This window comes from Lycorma delicatula, chromosome 2, assembly GCF_047948215.1.
Source record: "Lycorma delicatula isolate Av1 chromosome 2, ASM4794821v1, whole genome shotgun sequence".
Taxonomy (NCBI): Eukaryota; Metazoa; Arthropoda; class Insecta; order Hemiptera; family Fulgoridae; genus Lycorma; species Lycorma delicatula.
This window is the reverse complement of record NC_134456.1, coordinates 121,135,938-121,154,514: the sequence shown is the minus strand read 5'-3', so window position 1 is coordinate 121,154,514 and position 18,577 is coordinate 121,135,938. Positions and strand designations below refer to the sequence as shown.

At 29.0% G+C, this 18,577-nt stretch overlaps 1 protein-coding gene across 4 annotated transcripts in view; it reads right to left on the bottom strand.

The window, feature by feature from the left end:
* Positions 1 to 18,577, bottom strand: part of SPR (G protein-coupled sex peptide receptor) — a 1,401,361-nt gene that overhangs the window by 408,412 nt on the left and 974,372 nt on the right. For all 4 annotated transcript variants that reach the window (XM_075356175.1, XM_075356174.1, XM_075356177.1 and 1 more), the window contains one exon: positions 16,286 to 16,756. In XM_075356175.1, the coding sequence (XP_075212290.1) occupies positions 16,286 to 16,743 (458 nt within the window). In that variant the 5' untranslated portion in view covers positions 16,744 to 16,756. The remainder of the gene's footprint in view (positions 1 to 16,285; positions 16,757 to 18,577) is intronic.

Sequence of the window (18,577 nt, the reverse complement as noted above, 5' to 3'; positions counted from 1 at the left end):
AACCTGAACACAAAATAATAATGATTTGTCAGTTAATATTTAACTAAAGTACAGGCTATGCATTCAATTGGATCAGAAAATCTACTCCTTTTAAATAATTAAAATATATGCCGTAATTGATGACGGATTAATTCAACCTGATAGAGGTAAATTGAATTTTTTTTAATTTTTTTGTTGATTAAATCATTGAATGAATATATTAGTTTCGTTATTACATGTAAAGGTAAAAATGAAATATATTAAAGCGTTGAAAGTACAATAAATTTCCATTAAGATGTTGCTGTGTTGTGTCCTAAGTATGTATTGCGTATTTTAAATACAAATAAAACCGTTAATAATAATAATAAAAGCTGAGAAAAAATTACCACAGTTTGAAATGACAGTCCTTATGTCAGCTAATCGTGAATTCTCGATGTTGGCCTGCAAACCGTAGTGTGTGTGTGTGTGTGTGTGTGTGTGTGTTGTGTGCGCTCTCTCTTTTCTCTCTCTCACACACACACACACACACACACACACACACACACACACATAACAAAACTATAATTAAAACCCTTTTAACATCCTTGCATACTATAATTTCATTTAATCACATTTTCGGATAATTGGATTATAATTAGCCTAATAAAGGATTAGATAATTTCATACCTAAAATTTTATTATTTGAAAAATTCTAAAAAAATAAATTTTAAATTAGCGACGTATTGTTTTACATTATCTATTTAGTAAACTTTATATTTTTTTTATGACAATTTTTATTACCTTTTGGTTTCTCGATTTAAAAAAAAAATCTATTAATCTTATTAATTGTTTTCTTACATAGATTATTAATTTTATAGTACTCGTAAATACATCCACAGAGATGTGAATAGTATTGAAGTTTTATACTTTTCAAGGAGATATCAAGTTAGAGAGATTATCATTAATTTCATCTGCCAGGGGAAACTAAACGAGTGAGGGCTTAGGCAAAACAGTATATCCCGTTATAATAAGCATAGATATAGATTACTATAATTATTGAGCGAATTGAAACTACTTGTAATTACACATTACTTCTCAATATACGTACTTTTAACGAATTCGGGTTACATAAATATTAATGGTTAAAACACAATCCATTTCGCGTGTAAATGTGATAAAAAACCGAAAGTTAAGGGAATATTATTTAAAAACTTTTATAAAATAAATTAATTGAGTTTTGTATCTAAAATTAATATTTAATTAATTACATTTGTAGCACAAATAAATAAAGAAATTAGTAAAAAGATGTGAAAAATGCTGGTAAATGACAAACAGCTAAAATTCTTTACATTTATTAACTATTGACGTTTATAATTTAAATACATTCAGCCAACCGTAATAAAAGAAAGGGACTATATTTCTCATTCCTAAGTTTATTTATTTCTCATTCCTAGTTTATTTTATAGTTTAGTCTACTGCGCTTTAAAAATAATTTAGGCAATACATCAAAATTTATTTAAAAAAAAAAAAATATCAGTCCTTTCATCTGCGGGCATCGCAAACATGATTATTTATTACTAGATACAATGTTACCAACATAAATTTAAAGGAATATATACAGTATGTAGTGACAGAACACGAATGTAACTGCGTAAAAGCACATATGTAAGCGTCGTATATCATAAAACTTAGAAATACCGATGCGCATGAATGAAAATGTCTGTCACAGAAATCTGCAAGCAGGCAGCTGGATTTTGCAATCTGTTGCTCCCTTCGGCTTTCTCAATATACGGCGTTATGTAACTCATTTTATCGAACAAGCGCAAGCAGTTACCTTTACCGATTCACTCATACCAACTTTCACAATCATTTCACCTTCTATCATGCTTTTAATCTAACGACAAATATTGCAACACACCTCCTTGTAATATTATTTTTTGTATATTTTGCAAAAGAAGTTTTACATAAGAAAAAAATATGTATTCTATTTATAAAAAAAATTTAATTTGCATTTCAATCACATTTTATTTGAATGTATATATTTTTATTTATTTAAATTAATCTAATATACATATTTGTCATTTTTCTGTTAAATTAGGAAAAAAAGCAAGGTTTGTAAAATTTTTTAATGTTTGAAAAGAAATCTCGTTGTTTTCAATTTCTGTTGGTGACAAATCAATCACGTCAGCACATTTATTTTTTTCAGATATGAAAAACTGCGAAGGATTTCGTATAAGATGTCAGCGTATTTATATATCTTACAATAACAAAATTAATTACTTCGCTTTTGCATTTAAGTAAGTTTTACTTTTTTCCTAATACTTAGGTTAAATTTTAAGATTTTTAACCGAACTCAAAATTTAATTCAACTAAGTTTTTGTATGCAATACAGAAATGAGTGATGAAGAAGTCCTAAATCAAGCACGAAATTGGAGGATACGAAAGGAATTTTTAAAAAACTATACTTCGAATATAAAAGTATTTTATGTATTTAAAAGAACGAATTCGAATTGTGATTTTGATCAGCCGATTCTATCGCTGTTGTAAGAAAGAAAAGTCCTATTTAACACTTAAGAATTATATTAAAATTTACTAATATAAAAATCTTATAATATTATACTATATAGGCCTTATCATAAATCCAAGCTTAAAAAATCTGATATGGACACCGCATGATTTCCTTGTGCGCCAATTATAAATTACATATACAATTTTTTTTAAAATGAATAGTACGTAAAATTTTATTTCATTAATAACTTCCGATATTTCTTATGTTTATTTTTATTGTTATTATTGAATTATTATTTATCGTAAAAATATGTTTACAATCAGAGGTTAATTAAATCAATAAATTTAAATTAAAAAAAAGGAGATGAAGTCTGATTCGAACCGATGTGCCTTTCCCTTGTAAGATCCAAATATTTCATTAAAATTTGATTTGGCTATAACTCTGGAACCATAGAAAATAAGTACCACTTATGATATATCGTTGAAAAGCTTTCAAAGAGGGCTTAATACTGCAGTTAACAATCAAGTCAAGAATCAGTTAAGAGTCAAGAGTACAGTTAAAAGTTAAATTTTTTAATTTAAATATATCTATTTATTAAAACTGAAAAACCTGAAAACCTCTGATTGTAAAACATGTAACAATAAATAATAATTCAATAATAACAATACAAAAAAAAAAATTCTTAAATCCAGAAATTGTTAATGAAATAAAATTCTACGTAGTTTTCATTTTAATTCAAAAATGTTTACATTTCTAAATTTAATTTTTTTAATTTATTCATTTTTAAAGTTAAAAAAAATATATGTATGTAAAGTCGGATTCGAATGGATGTGTGTATGGATACGTATCCGACACATTCTCACTTACACCTCTTAACTACTTGAGCGACGTGAAACAAAATTAATATAAAATACTAATGAAATTTTTAGCGTCATTTTTTCGTGAGTATAATTGAATATTGCGTGTTAGTATTTTGTGATGAAGACACGTGAACAATGTACTATTCACACACGCAATGCGGTTCAAATCGGTGTCCCGTAGCCCATGCCTTCCTCTTATTAGCAACAGTAATATGGATCTTAGGTGCTTTATACTGATTTTACTTTTTATAGATAAAGGTCACTATAATTATTTTCTTTCAAAATTAGAAATAATTTGCTTACGAATTTTTTTTTTTTTTTAATTAAGCCTTAGTATATTTGAATAATTTTAAAATGTGTACATGTAAAAATTTAATAGGCGTACAAGGAAGTCAAATGTTGTTCACATCAGATTGATTATTTTTTATTTCTGTATTTAGGTATTTGGAAATACATATTTTCAGTAACTATTTTCTTCAGGTCAGACAACATCATCATACATTTTATTGTCTTCCAAGAAGCTGATAATATGCAAGTACGTTTTCTGCTTCTGCGACATTGTATAATTAAACAAGTAAAAATAATAAAATGGTAACTGATTTTATATGTACCAAACTACAATTAGATGTAAGTAAAACTGTTAGACAGTATAACGTATACTGAAACAAAATTCAAATTTATCTGATGATAAAGTGAAATCAAAATAGATATGATGCACAAACAAACAAAAAATTATAAAAATATTTTCTGTAAGGAATAGTCAATAAGTTATTTTAATTCTGTATCACGTCAATATTTTATTTTATAATAAAAACGGAGGGTATTATTCAGCATTTAATTGTTCGAAGAACAGACCAATAAAAAAATAAATTATTAACTTATATGATGGTTTCTGAAGTGTTTAGATACAAGACTGTCATAAAATGTGCTTTTATGATAGTCTTACGATATACGTAAACAAGTCATCTTAAAGTGGAAGGACAATTTTTATTCGAATCTTGATCCCAAAATATGGTTTCACATAACAGTAAACAAGAACGTAAACTATCGAAGAAATGAAAATAGTAGTAAAACTATTTACACCATCCTTTAAAAATATTTAACCCCAAAGGTTTCACTATATTAAAAGAAATTGTATTATAGTTATTTATGGTAAATAATCCATTTCATTAAAGCTTTATAACAACATTTTCTTTAACATCGTAAAACAGTAAAAAACAAAATAATAAAAAAACAACTTTAAAAAACTATGATCAAGTATAAATATTGTCGCGTGGTGGGTCCGCAGGGCTCGATCAGAATATTGAGAGGTTGTTGTAGACAATTTATAATGTTTATATAATAATAGTTTATTGGTATAAAATGTTCAAATTACAACCAAGTAAATTAATAATAATAACAATGGTAATAATTACTATAATGTTTTATTATTGCCACTTATTATTAAATAATAAGTAGCAATCAACCACAATATAGTACAGGCAATTTGTCATCAAAATAGGCTGTATTTGAAAATCCTTACCTACCTATTGATCTTTTGTCCATGCGTTAAGGGTGATGAGGGAAGCTTAACTCCAGATTTTTAACATCCCCCTATCGCCCCTCCCATAGATATTTGATAAACTCAAAAAGTTTTTGAAATGCATTTTTCTCTGAATCTACGCATTTTAGAGAGTTATGCCGTATAATTTGAAATTGAAATACTAGGTGGCGCTGAAGTTGTAAAGTACGTGTTTTTTCGGTTTTTTCACCGGAAAAAAATTGTTTTTCGTCTGTATTGCATTTGGAAAAGTTGTTAATCTCAAAAAAACAGACAACTTTTATTTAAACAATTTTCTTGTACGACTTAGCATTCCAGAGTTATAGCGGTACAATGGCAACGCAGCGGTCTTATTGTTACTGTAGCCGGGGAGATCGGCATTGTTCAGCGACTAGACCGGTTTCGAACACGTGCCCAATTCACAACATTATCACACTTTCACAAGCTACAGCTCCAAAACGGTAAGTCAAAACGGCAAGTTATGAAAATAAAGGATATTAAACTGGGTTGGAAGGGGACAAGGCGAAACTGCTACCTATCTATCATCAATTTTATTTAAAATGTAAACTAGAGAGATGTTTAACTAGATGTTTTAGAAGGAACAGCATAGGAAAGAGATACTTAAGAGTAGTTACCAAATTAACAGAAGAATTAAAATTAGCAGCTAAGCGTAAGTAAAAAAAAAAAAGAAATGAAGTAATGGATATTTAACAGACAGAGATATTTATTACGTAATAAAATGGAGTTACACGTGAAAAATGAGTCTTATGAAATGTTATCTTGTTGTTTTCTTATGTTTAAATGTGAAATATAGACACTAAGTCGAGATGAAATTTTCGTTTTCACGAATATGGCGGCTATATGTACTTGAAATTTAAGCCCGAAGGAAACAATTAATGGAGAAACTGAAAAAGAAAAAGTAATAAGGAAAGAGAATGAGAGTAAAAATTGAACAAGAACATGAAAGCTAATTTGAATAAATGATTAGTGGAGAAGAATTCATTCAAACAGTTCTAGAAGAACTGATCCTTATTGCACCTAATACTGATATAAGGGGCCAAAGAGAGCCCGGAATAGAATAAAAATTATAGATAACCTAAACGCAATTGAAATCTGTAAGAAACTCAAATTGTATTTGGGAGTAGAAGGAATGGAGGTGGGCACGGTATAAAACACCTGCCATAAGGCAGGTAATTAAATGATAATATCAGATATCTATTCCAGTAAACTAAACTAATTTGAAAATTCTTTGTATGAGTTTTAATTTTGAATAATTTTTTTTAACTTATAGACAAAGGTATTTTAACATCAAAGACCTAATAGTGAACGCATACATTTTTTTCTTTTCAGTTTAGTATAGGCCGTTTAACTAAGGATAGATTGACCTTTCTCACCACTTCCTTCTTCTTCTCACTCTTTAATTCTTTTTCCTCATTTTCGGTTCTGTGGTATGTACTTGCTAGCTCTTCTCTGAGGATGCGTGAATTCCTACAGCTATTCCATTTTTGGTAAGATCTAGATGGTAAGATCTAGTTGTCTGTAAAAATATGGAGAAAATTTCCCTTTACTTTTTTTGTTTGTATTTATTTCATTTTGTTGGTTCTTGTACTTCGATGTTGTAAGTTTGATGTTATTTGTACTATGAACGCTTATATAATAAATCTAAATGGTTGAAATGACTGAGTCGAGCAGCCTCCGTTTTCCTTTGAAAATATAAATTCAATAATAACTTAGGAAATATTTCTATTCACAATACTAAGTTACGTTTATTACCGTTTAAATTAAATACACATATATAATATACGCATTATATAAATAACATAAATAAACACGCTTCATTAAATACTGGTAATAAGTAATTATTTTTAGGAAATCTTTTAATTTAATCTTTTCAAATCAAGTCAAAGTTTAAATACAGATTTGGCCAATATTACTTCTTTGAAAAAAGACGTGATTCTTAGATTATAGTAGAAAGAAAGGTTTTACATTTAAAAGAATTAAAATATAGGCTCCTGATCATTTTTTTCAATGGAAGTTCATTGAAGTGAAATATGAAATGAAATTAATCGAAAGTGTCAAATCACATTATTTCTCACTATTTATAATCATTATTTTGTAAATGAATTATAATAACTAATAATTATTTCAGTTTTTCTGAACGTACACCTATATTAAAAATAAATTTTTAAATGTTCTCTTCTTAAGAGAAACACTGTACTGATCATTAAACTAGGCTAAATTATCCTGCTTTAAAGAAGAATAGTCATTTCAGACTATAGCCTACAGCCAATAGCCTACAGAAAAATGATAAGACACGGAGAGCAGTTACAAAAGAAAAAAAAAAAATATATATATATATATATATATATATATATAAAGTTCATTAATAAAAATAATGAAAACTTACTAAATTAGATATAATATTAAAATTTAATAATTTAGATTAAAGGAGAAAAAATACATAAAAGGTAAAAAATATGTACAAAAAAAAGCAGCAAAATCCTAATAATTAAATGAGAATTAATAATATGAAATAAAGAACTCAAGTAGTGTTTGTAATTAAGTAATATTTGCTAATCATTTGACATTCCAAATGATGTCAAGAGTATGTGAATGTAATAAAAGCAATTATCAGATTATAACATTTCAGAATGAAGCTGCATTAAAATGATTAATTTGAAAATCGAATATGCCTAATGCATTCATATTAAAATTATTTAACTCTGAACTACATATTATAAAATATCAAAATGTTTTGATGTTTAATGTAATTAAAATATAACTAAAATTTATTTTAATTTCTCAAACAGCATTGTTCTGTTCACTCATCAAATATTACGCGATTGTCAAATACATATACAGATTGAATTCTTCCTTCATAATGAAAAAAAAAAGTTAAACCTTATAACCCTTTTTTTGTAATATTTCATATCAACCATGTATTTACTAATTTAAACTCTAAAGCTATAAGTTTTCCGTTTAGGTCTATTTCAACTACGGAGGTATTACGGGTAATCAAACAGGGAGAAAGCTCAAGGAAAAGTGCAGAATTTGACCTAGTTACTCAAAAGATGTTAGTCATGCTCCCGTTAAAGACCATCAGTTACGGTTTCGTCAACGTTATTTCAGAAACTGTATCTTCGAAGACAGTGGCCGACTTGAAACAGGAAACGTTATTCCAGATCATCAACTTGGGTTCAGAGAGGGGTATTCAACGTTGTACATACGCACAGAGCTGTTCATATCATCACACAGTGCCCGGAAAAAAGCAGATTCAGCTCGGTAGCCTTCTTGGATGCACAGCAGGTATTTGGCAAGGCACAGCTGCATGGTCTGCTCCATAAACTGAATCGCAGCCGTCCTCAACCATCTATCTGGTCTTACGGAACTACCTTGATGAGCGCTTCTCTAAAAAATGAAATGCAGAGGTAAATTACCTGGATTCATTGATATCAAATCAGGAGTTTCTCAAGGCTCTGTCTTCAAACCAGACCTGTAAACGATTTTTACTGCGGACCTTCCAGCTCCGGACGATATCACTGTCACCTCTTTATTGACGATACAGCGTTCCTAGCCGTTAACGAGAACCCTCACTTGGCCTCAGTGAAGCTACAATCGGTGTTAGGACTAATCGGCGAATGTAGCAAAATGGATGATAAAGGAAATCTGAATAAGTCATACTACATTTTCATTGATGAGGGGTAACTGTCCCGCAGACTACCTGGGCGGGGTCGCCACTCCTGGATGGGGTCACTCTGAACGGGTTCGGTACCTTGGACTCCACTATGATCGTCGTTTAACGTGGAAGTACTATGTGAAAGAGAAAAGGAAACTAATACCAAGTTAATAGACTTTTTGGTTGTTAGGTAAGAACTCGCAGTCCAATGTAAATCAATCCTGTCGTTGTCCAATAAACGTTTGATACAGACGGTGATTCTAAAACCGTTTTGGAAATATGGAGGCTGGAGGTGAGAAAATAACGTTGAAATTATGTAACGTTTTCAGAATAAATTGGCGAGATCCTCTGCAGAGGCAACATGGTTCGCTCGGAGTGAGAAAATCCATCACTATTTTGGATTGCCTTATGTTCTTGAAGAGATCAAATGGTTCGGTTTAAATTAGAGAAAACGATTAGACAGTCATGTCAACTTTCTAGCAGTAAATCTCCTAAACAGTGAAGATGTCTGGCGACTGAAACGCCAACGCATGCTTGACTTTTTTTTCATCCCCTTCCCATTGGGACCGGACCTAGACCGACGAACGCATACTAGACTTGAAATATCTAAGAGACACTTGAACTACTGCTTGGTATCAAACATCTGATGAACATTTTTACTGTGCCTTAGTGAGGAGCCTAACGCCCTTCTACTTCTTCACGTGAACTTTTTTTGCTACTATCCTGTTTATCTCTAGATACTTTTTAATAATTCTGTGGATTCTTTTTTGGTTTGTATTTTCACTAGCTTACTGTAATCTATGAATCTTTGTGATCCCAATTAATCTAAGTGCACTTGTTTATATAGACGTTTTACATACATGTACTTTATCTTTGTATACGTATATTTTATGTATATAAGTATGTATGTTTTGTTGAGGCTGTTTACTGGAAACTTCTCTTCACGTGATTTTTTTTAATGCAATCTACTTTTGCTTCCTGAATCAGCACCTACTATAAATAAATATACGATTTGTGATAGAAAAAAAATTCTAGAGCAATACTTATTTAACAGAAGCATTCCATTGATAATTTTTCTTATGTCAACTGTTCGAGCCATATAGGATGATAATTTCTGATCTAATAGAAGAATTAAATTCAGCAGAAAATTCTAGACTCAAATCGGTAAAAAGAAAAGAACTTTTCATGAGATTTCTTAATGAAATTTAAAAAGATCTGTTGAACTTTTTAAATGTTTTATACGTTAATATTTTTTAAATAAATAGTTTACCAGACTACACAGTATGACATCAAATAATAAAAGTATAGAAAATAAATAGTACTGCATCCTACAGGAGGTATGTAATTCTTTATTTTTCCACGTACACCATATTTTTTTCTCAACTACTTTAAATTATAAGTAGAAGTAGAAGCAGATATCATGGGTTCATAAGAACATGCATTAAAGATTTAGAATAAAACATAGTTAATAAAAATCTAAATACAAAAGTTACGTTTACCATCTTGGACAGTGGAATAAAATGGACAATCTGCTTCTATTAAAATCTGTAATTGGGTACTTGATTCTATAAATATTTACTGCTTAAATCATATAATGAATAACATGTGATAAATGGTAAGTAAAATTTGAAAAATAATCACACACTATTTCAGGTGGGTAAAAGTTACTTTTTTTTTGTTTATATTTTTGCGTGATAAACCGCTGTTGGCTGCACATAAACAAAACTACTTCACTTTTAGACTGTTTTCTTTTTTCCCAGTACATTTTCATCCATTCGCCGTGTTTTCTTCTTCTTCGCTGCATCTATTTTATTTTCTTCTTCTTCTTCTTGTTTCATTCTGGGAATTTCCTCAGTTTTTCTGGTTTTTTTTGAAAAAATTTCTGTTGTGTATTGATTTTATACTAAATTTTTGTTTTCCCTTTTTTCATTTCAATTATTTATTTTCTTCTGGATTTTTGTATTATTTCAGAAGAAGAGAGTAGTTCTGGATTAACTTGTTACACATCGATAATATGTATATTATAAATAATAACAAAACAAGAAGAGAAGATAAAGTAGTTTTAAATAAAAATTAGCATTTTATCTATACTTATCTTCTGTTTTTCCATTTCAAGTTTATTTATTTAGTTCAATACTTTTTATTATTTAACCCATTTAAAATGAATTCAAACAAATTATAACTTAATATTTTAGAAATTTAAATCATAGTATTGGCGCATAATCCTACATTAATATTATTTATATTAATATTGATGATATTATATTAATAATTAATGTGATTTACATTTATAGATTATTTTTAATTAATCTGTTAATCAATGTTAATATTTTTATATTTATTTAAAATTTATAAAGTGTCCTCGAGCTTCGCCTTTTAGAAGACCCTTACCGCCCTTTACTCAAAAAGACAGTAAGGGCGTCCGATCGGGAGGGAAGCAGCAGGTATGATAAAATAGGAATAAAATAAGATTTTAGTTCATTGCACTGTTTGAGTAATATTACCAGTATTAATATCTATGCTTTTTTTCAAATTATATAATTTATTTGGTAGTATACTTTGGGATAATGAAATTGTAATGGGTTTATGAGGTTTGAATGGGAATATAAGATTTTTTTTTGAGTAAATATTCCAGGCACAACCAGGATTCAAATAGAGAATCTTCCGATCGAAATTCGGACTAATATCCTTTTTTACAGTGCAACACGTAAATCATTTTACTAAATTAAATGAACAGTAATATAAAGCATTGTTATAATACATATACAACGCCTATATAAATTTAAACCACTGAAACCTCAAATTTGGATTACTGGACGATCTGAGAATATGCCGTTAATTGCAAATGAAATTATATCTACGCTACAATGAAAAATTCTGATCTTTTTACTCTATTCTAAAAAAAAAAAAAAAAATCTTAATTTTTATTCTACAATATTATCTTTTATAAGTTACGTTAATTTCCCAATAAAAATATTAATATTACTACTTATTATTTTCTTAATTTTCATTTGTTGATTTACTTCATTAAATTATTTTCCCACATGTATCAGTTCGTTATTTTTTCAACAATCATCACTAATGATCATTGTTAAATAATCGAAATAACTCAACCAATTTTAGAACTAAATTTTTGTAAACAGTGTTTGATAATTTTCTTGACTTACAATTTATTTCAATAACTGTTTCCCAAATCACTTTATTTTGAGTCGATACTTCTATAACTTAATAACATACAAGTATAAAATAATTACTCTTCACAATTTTATACAATTAAGATAAAAATACAAAGGTTTTGTTAGTAATTAACTTCATTGTAGACAATTCAAAGAGACTGTAAACTAGAACATAATATATATTTAAAATCAGCTTATACGTTACTTTATGTTTCCACTAATTGATCAAATCTTCAATATATTTGGTAACAATATATCCAGAGGCGTCCCATAAGTGTCCACATATAGAATAATTAAAAATAAATAATAATAATAAAAATTTACAGAAGAGGTAACAGCTGTATACGATACACATAACTATTAACGGGGCTCTTGAGTACTTTTCGGACTCGTGATCATTATTAACAACAAATAATTTTTGTTACTAGACGGTTTTGGATACTTTTCATTTGAACGGAAGAAGAAATAGTAGAGGAACCGTCAAGTCAACATGTGACACAATGCCGAACGTTGACCGTGAGAAGAAATGGTGATGTTCTTCCTTCTGCCAAGCATGTGCAAAGAAGACAGATTAAATCATAGTTACCAGTACAATAAATACTAATAATATACAAAAATTCCGGATTAGATATGTTACCATTAAGTGAGAAAATAAGGTTTTATAAATAATTCTATAAATATTTACTGCTTAACTCATATAATGAATAACATGTGATAAATAGTAAGTAAAGTTTGAAAAATATTCACACGCTATTTTATGTTGGTAAAACTTACTTTATTTTGTTTATTTATATTTTTGCGTGATAAACCGCTGTTGGCTGCACATTAACATAACTACTTAACTTTTAGACTGTTTTCTCTTTTTTCAGTAGACCTGCCCGAGAAAGTAAGTACTGGTATCTTCTAGATGTTCATACATTCATATCGTAACCTATGCGATATTTTAAGTGCCAGCGTTTCAGATAAACTGCAGTCAGATGTGAAAGACAAGAAACCTGAGTGTGTAGAGCGGAAACACTTGAAGGCGATTCGTGTTTAGATCCTCCAGTTTGTATCAACTGCAAAGGGCACCAATAAAGATACTCGGTTTACAAAATGGAAACGGTGAGAAGGTTAAAACCCTAAAAACACTAAGTTATTCTGAAGCAAGGAAAATTGTCAATAATCAAACACGTCACCAGACAACGGCTTATGCAGAAGCGGCTCTTGTCCCTTTATGCAAAGTTAATGTGGAACAGTTGCTTTCTACTCTTGCGCCAACCCTTACTGCTGTGATTTAGAGAATCATACATACTAGGACGAAATCTCCTCAGCAAAAAGAACCAGTAAAACCCGCAAAGATGAAAACACCGATGGATATTCTATATAAGGATGTTAAGAAGACATCTGAAAAGGCCAAGAACATCAGTTCTTCGACCAGTCATAAGGCAAAGGAAGGAGCAAAGCCGCAGAAGAATACTGAAATTAGTGCGATGCAAATTCAAGTTACAACAGAAAAGGTCTTGGATTGTACAAACGCAGCTACGGAACCTCCAAAATTCCAGAGGGTTCCTACGGAGAGAACGAGTACTGTAGCCGCCTCAACAATGTCATTGGGGAGTGCAACAATTTTTGATTCTGTGACAACAATGCTAACCGCTCAATAGAGGTCGATATCACCTGTCATCTAGGCCGCAGAACCTCCGTGATATCGGAGAAGAATGAAAATACCATCTGCGAGGTCTCAGACAATCTGTCATTAGAGACGGAGTCCGTCAGGAGGATGGAGAAAAGAAGTTAAAAGGGATAGCCTAAGAGAAAACCTTGGCGATAAACAAAAGTGATATGTTTATAATACAGATTTTGTAAGTTTTTCTAATATATTATATTTTCAAATATGTTTACAATAGTTCGTTTTAATTATCAGGATGGGAACATTCTCTCTCTCTCCTTCACTCCCTCTCTTTGGAAGGGGGAGGGGAAGAGCAAATGACCAAAGTGGTCGATTTGCGTAAAACTCTAAAAAAAATGGTTTTCATAAAAAAATGTTTGTTTTTCGTATGTATGGAAAATTATGGGGCATTCTATATATACTCGAATAACTCGCCAGATGGTCCACTACAAATGGGTATGAATATAGTTAATAAAGTTTATGAAAAAAAATAATATTTCCATCAGATATACTAGTCAATATTAAGAGAATAATAATTAAAGTATTTTTACAGGTACACTGAATATTTTTCCTTTTCAATAATGAACAATAAAAAGAATTCTCCTTTAGGAAAATCTATGAAAATTTAAATATTAATACTAATATTCGTTTATTATATTATCCGATATTCAAATATTGTTATATATGTTTAATTTCCTATATAAGATTTAATTTTAAGTAAAATTAATTTTTAAATGTTTAATTTCCGGTGAGGATATTTTTTTTATGCAAAGTTTATTTAATTAAAACTGTATTAGGATATTTTTAGCATTACAATATAAATATATTGTAGAAATATGTTATTTGTTATCTGTTAGTATACTTTAATTAAAAATAAAAATGAACAAAATATTGAAACAAATTAATTTTCGTTTTATAAAAAAGAGATTCAGCGATTGTTTTTCAGATATACCTGAAAACTAATAATTCAGTAAAATGTAATTTCTAAATAAACAATAAAAATAGATTACATTATTGCAACATTGCGCTAAAGATTAAATTTAGATTAGTTTTTATGAATCATATACTTTAAAACTTCATCATTACCTTTTAAAATAACAAAATAAATAAATATTTAAATAAATAGGCCTATCAAAATAACTATTTGAATTTTCACTTTTAATAAGTAATTAATAAAAAAATTGTTTAAAGTCGTGTTGTTTAAAATTAAATGAATTTTAATGTTTAATACGGTAATGAATGATCACAAGTAAAATTCTTGAACAGAATATACTCTAGAATTATTAACTGAAAAACGATCAATATTAGATAATTAACAGCGTATTCTTCGGAGGATTTAATGTGTTCCTTTAAAACAATTAAAAAAATTTCATAAGTGTGTAATCTAATAATAAATTCTATCTATATTGAATTTGTTTCTTTGCAAAGGTGGTTTCATTAAATGTAGTATTTAGTATGTTAATAAATTTTACATGGGTCAAACTTGTTGAAAAGTTGATTTTTATACGGTAAGTATAACGTTCACCTATTGTGGTTAATGCCTTTGTACGCGCGTTCTGTAACTATTAGGTGATTTGTAAACTTTCATTTTATTGCACTGTGTAGAATCTGTAGGTAATGTGCATCCAGTCTGTTCAACCGTCGTATTTAATGCAAATACAGAAGTTTAATTTGTCTACTCCTAGATTTCTGCGTTTTTTACTGTGTATTTTGTTAATATTGTAAGTTATATTGTTTTTGAATTTTTTTTTAGGTGATATAGTAACTATCTTGTAAAATTGTCTGGGCTGCAACTTCAAAATTTAATCGGGGTAATTTAACTGAACGGATTTGTCTCGCTATTGGAAATGCTAATATCTGTAGATTAGAATCTGCAATACAGTATTATATCAGTACTTCAAATATTAAGTAATTTAAAAAAAAAAAATAATAAACACATATTCACACTATCCATACTTGTTATTAAAATTATGATAGATCCTGATTTATATTTAATAAAACAGTATTACCGCTAGAATTGATTATTTGTGATATTTTACGTAAATTACTTTGTTTATTAATGATCTTTAAATTTATGAATGTTATACGTCATTAATTTATATTGATGACAAATAAAAAAACATTTAAAAATTACTATATAAATATATGCTTTGTTATACTGTTGTTCACAACAACAGTAGTCAAAACACTGCAAGCGAGTTGGAACATTCTTTACTTTTATATGCATGACTGTAAGGGTTATCATAGACAAAAACACTGGTGTATGAGAACCTAAGTTAAATACAAGGGACACGACTTACGTAGAAATAACAGTAACAATACACAATACAGTGATATGAATCACGTGGCTCGTAATCACTCTTTCTCTCTCTTTCTCCATCGGTGTTATTATTCATTAATTTGATATTTATAATTATTTTATTCTATAATTTCAGTTGAATTATTTTTATTTTATTTTTTTTATAAATTCTGTTTATTAAGTAATGTCTTAATGTAAATAACGATGAATAACACAAAGCAGAGAATGTAAAATATACAATACAATATTTTATTACTCAACTAGGAGAAAAAGTTGTTTCCTAACAAAGCCAGTTTCTCTGCAGTCTACTACTAGTCGACCACCGACACCAATGATAGATTAGTGTCTCGTAAAACAGAATCTCGTCTTTGTTAGTCGTAACACAAGTTACCGTATTTCTTTTTACTACAAGCAGGTATATTAAACAATTATTATTGCGCAGAATGTGTGAATAACGTTTGTAAATAATATCTTGTAGGGAGGACGTTATTTATTTATTATACAATCAAAAAAACAGTTTAGAAAAAACAAATTCTTAATTACAGTAACATACCATTCAAACTATACAATAAAATGAAATTACAATGAAATTTAAAAACATAAATTGTGAACTTACCTTTGTACAGCTAGTGCTAAAGTCAGCCAGATGGAGGCAGTATGAAATAACGCTGGAAAAACTTCATTCATAAGATTGAAAGCGTAACAAGCACCAACAGGGCTCAGAGGTTTATAATGATTACCGAATGTATACATGTAAAACAGCCACGGTGCCGGAAAAAGAAGCGTAAACATGTCGGACAGAGCCATCGCCATAAGTACAGCATTTGTAGGTGTTCTCATATGTCTCTTAGAAAGTACTACAACGATTAATGTATTTGCAATTATAGTGATGAGCAAAAGAAAGGGCATAACATAACCGTACATCGGCTGTGCATATTTAATCGGAAGTTCATCCGTAACGTTGAGATATTTCGGTATCGTTTCATTCGTTTGATTTGTTGGTATAATTGTAGTAGCATTAAACACATCCGAACAATTAGGACACTCCATATACATATAAGGCGGCGTCGTCATTCTTCCCTCCGCCCTAAAACAGACAAGAAAAATCATTACTGCTACGTTCTTTTAATAAAACTTAAAAAATAAAAAAGCTTATTTCATTATTAAAATTATAACATTAAAACAAAGGTCCTAAAATACTTCGTTTGCGAGTTACGACTAGTGAAAGATTTCGCTCAGGTTTCAGCTACCGATGTTAATTAAAGAGTCAAATTGCTGATTTCGTATGCGTTTACCTTAAAAGTCAAATAAAATAGGTCCCAGATCTGTAGTAGTTTATCAGAAATGCGGGGTAAAAACAAATAAATTGGGGTATAGAACCTTGTTTTTTTATGTTTGACGACCCATAAGTTTCTTAAATGGGAAATAAACATACAAAAAAACTTGTAAAAAATTTAATTCTGAACAAAATGGTGTAAGATAAGTTAAAACAAAGAAAAGTTTAAAAAATTCGAATTTTATTTGGATAAGAGTACATTACTACATTTTTTCTGAAAAGTACTTATTTAATGTAAACGAAAACCAAATTATTTTTTGCTTTCCTTTACATTAAACGAAATACATACCGTACACACCTTACTTTTACAATGCAGGACTCATATCAAACATATAAGCGTACGAAGAAATAATAATTCATCAATGATAAATAAAAAAAAATAACATAAAATGTTAAATATGTACAATAAATAAGGCAAACTTATTACTTAAAACTAACATTTTAAAATATCCTCTATCCTCTCATTTTTTATCTTTTATTATAAAATATCCTCTTCTTAGTAATGAAAATAAAATTCCGTTCACGGAACATACTATACTTTGTGTCCAGAAATATATTTCTAGTTACGTCGTTGATTATTGCATCAGTGAGCCAGTAACACTCAGATTTTTCAGTAATAATATATAATCATTACAGAAGATATAGAAACTTACTTTTCTACTTATTTTATCGATAACAAGAGAATATATTGTGTAGTTCATTCATAATAATAACAATAATTTGATAATTCAAACAAAATTATTTGCCTAGAGCATCTATAATCATGCCTAGCACGATTACACATTTATATAACTGTTTATAGTTCATTAAATCTGTTTTATTGTTTCTAAACAACCACAAATAAAATTTTAGTTATGATTACAGATATATATATATATATATATATTATTCTAGATGATGTGGCGTCAAGACTGACACTTTTAAACCCAAGAACGTGCCCATCAAAAAAGTGTTAGTAAAGTAATAGTTATACTACATTAAACCATTATTATATTTCCGCTATAGTTCAATATAGCGTTAATGTTTGTAATTTATCTTTAGGGTTTAATGATATTTTTAATTTTTTGCACAGCATCTAGTATTTTAGATATAGATTTTAGATCACACAGTTATTTCGATTTTTTGCGTATGAATTTTTTTTTTATTTCTGCTTAATTCTTAAAACAAAATTACTTAAGAAACTGGGTTTTAAATTCAGACGTATAAAGCAACTCATTTGTTAAATAATATTTCTCAGATAATTATTAGTTGTAGAAATACTACATACGAAATTTTAAAAGAAATTTACAATCCTTAAAAAACATTTCATATTTTCTAAAATTAACTCAAATTAGTTAAGATTTACTATTTCTTTGTTAAATTAAAAAATAACTGCAGATTCTGTCTCTCCGATTTGCTCAAGGTCCGCTGGCATTCAACAATTTGAGAGGAAGATCACGTTATCCCAGGACATTATCCACGAAAGGACGTTAGCCTTTCAACCTCAGGCTGCTTCGCTATCTCCAGGAACTAGGCCTGTCTTTTCCAAGAATTCTAAGAAAGGAAATGGGATGCGGTGTTCATTGGCTGCGC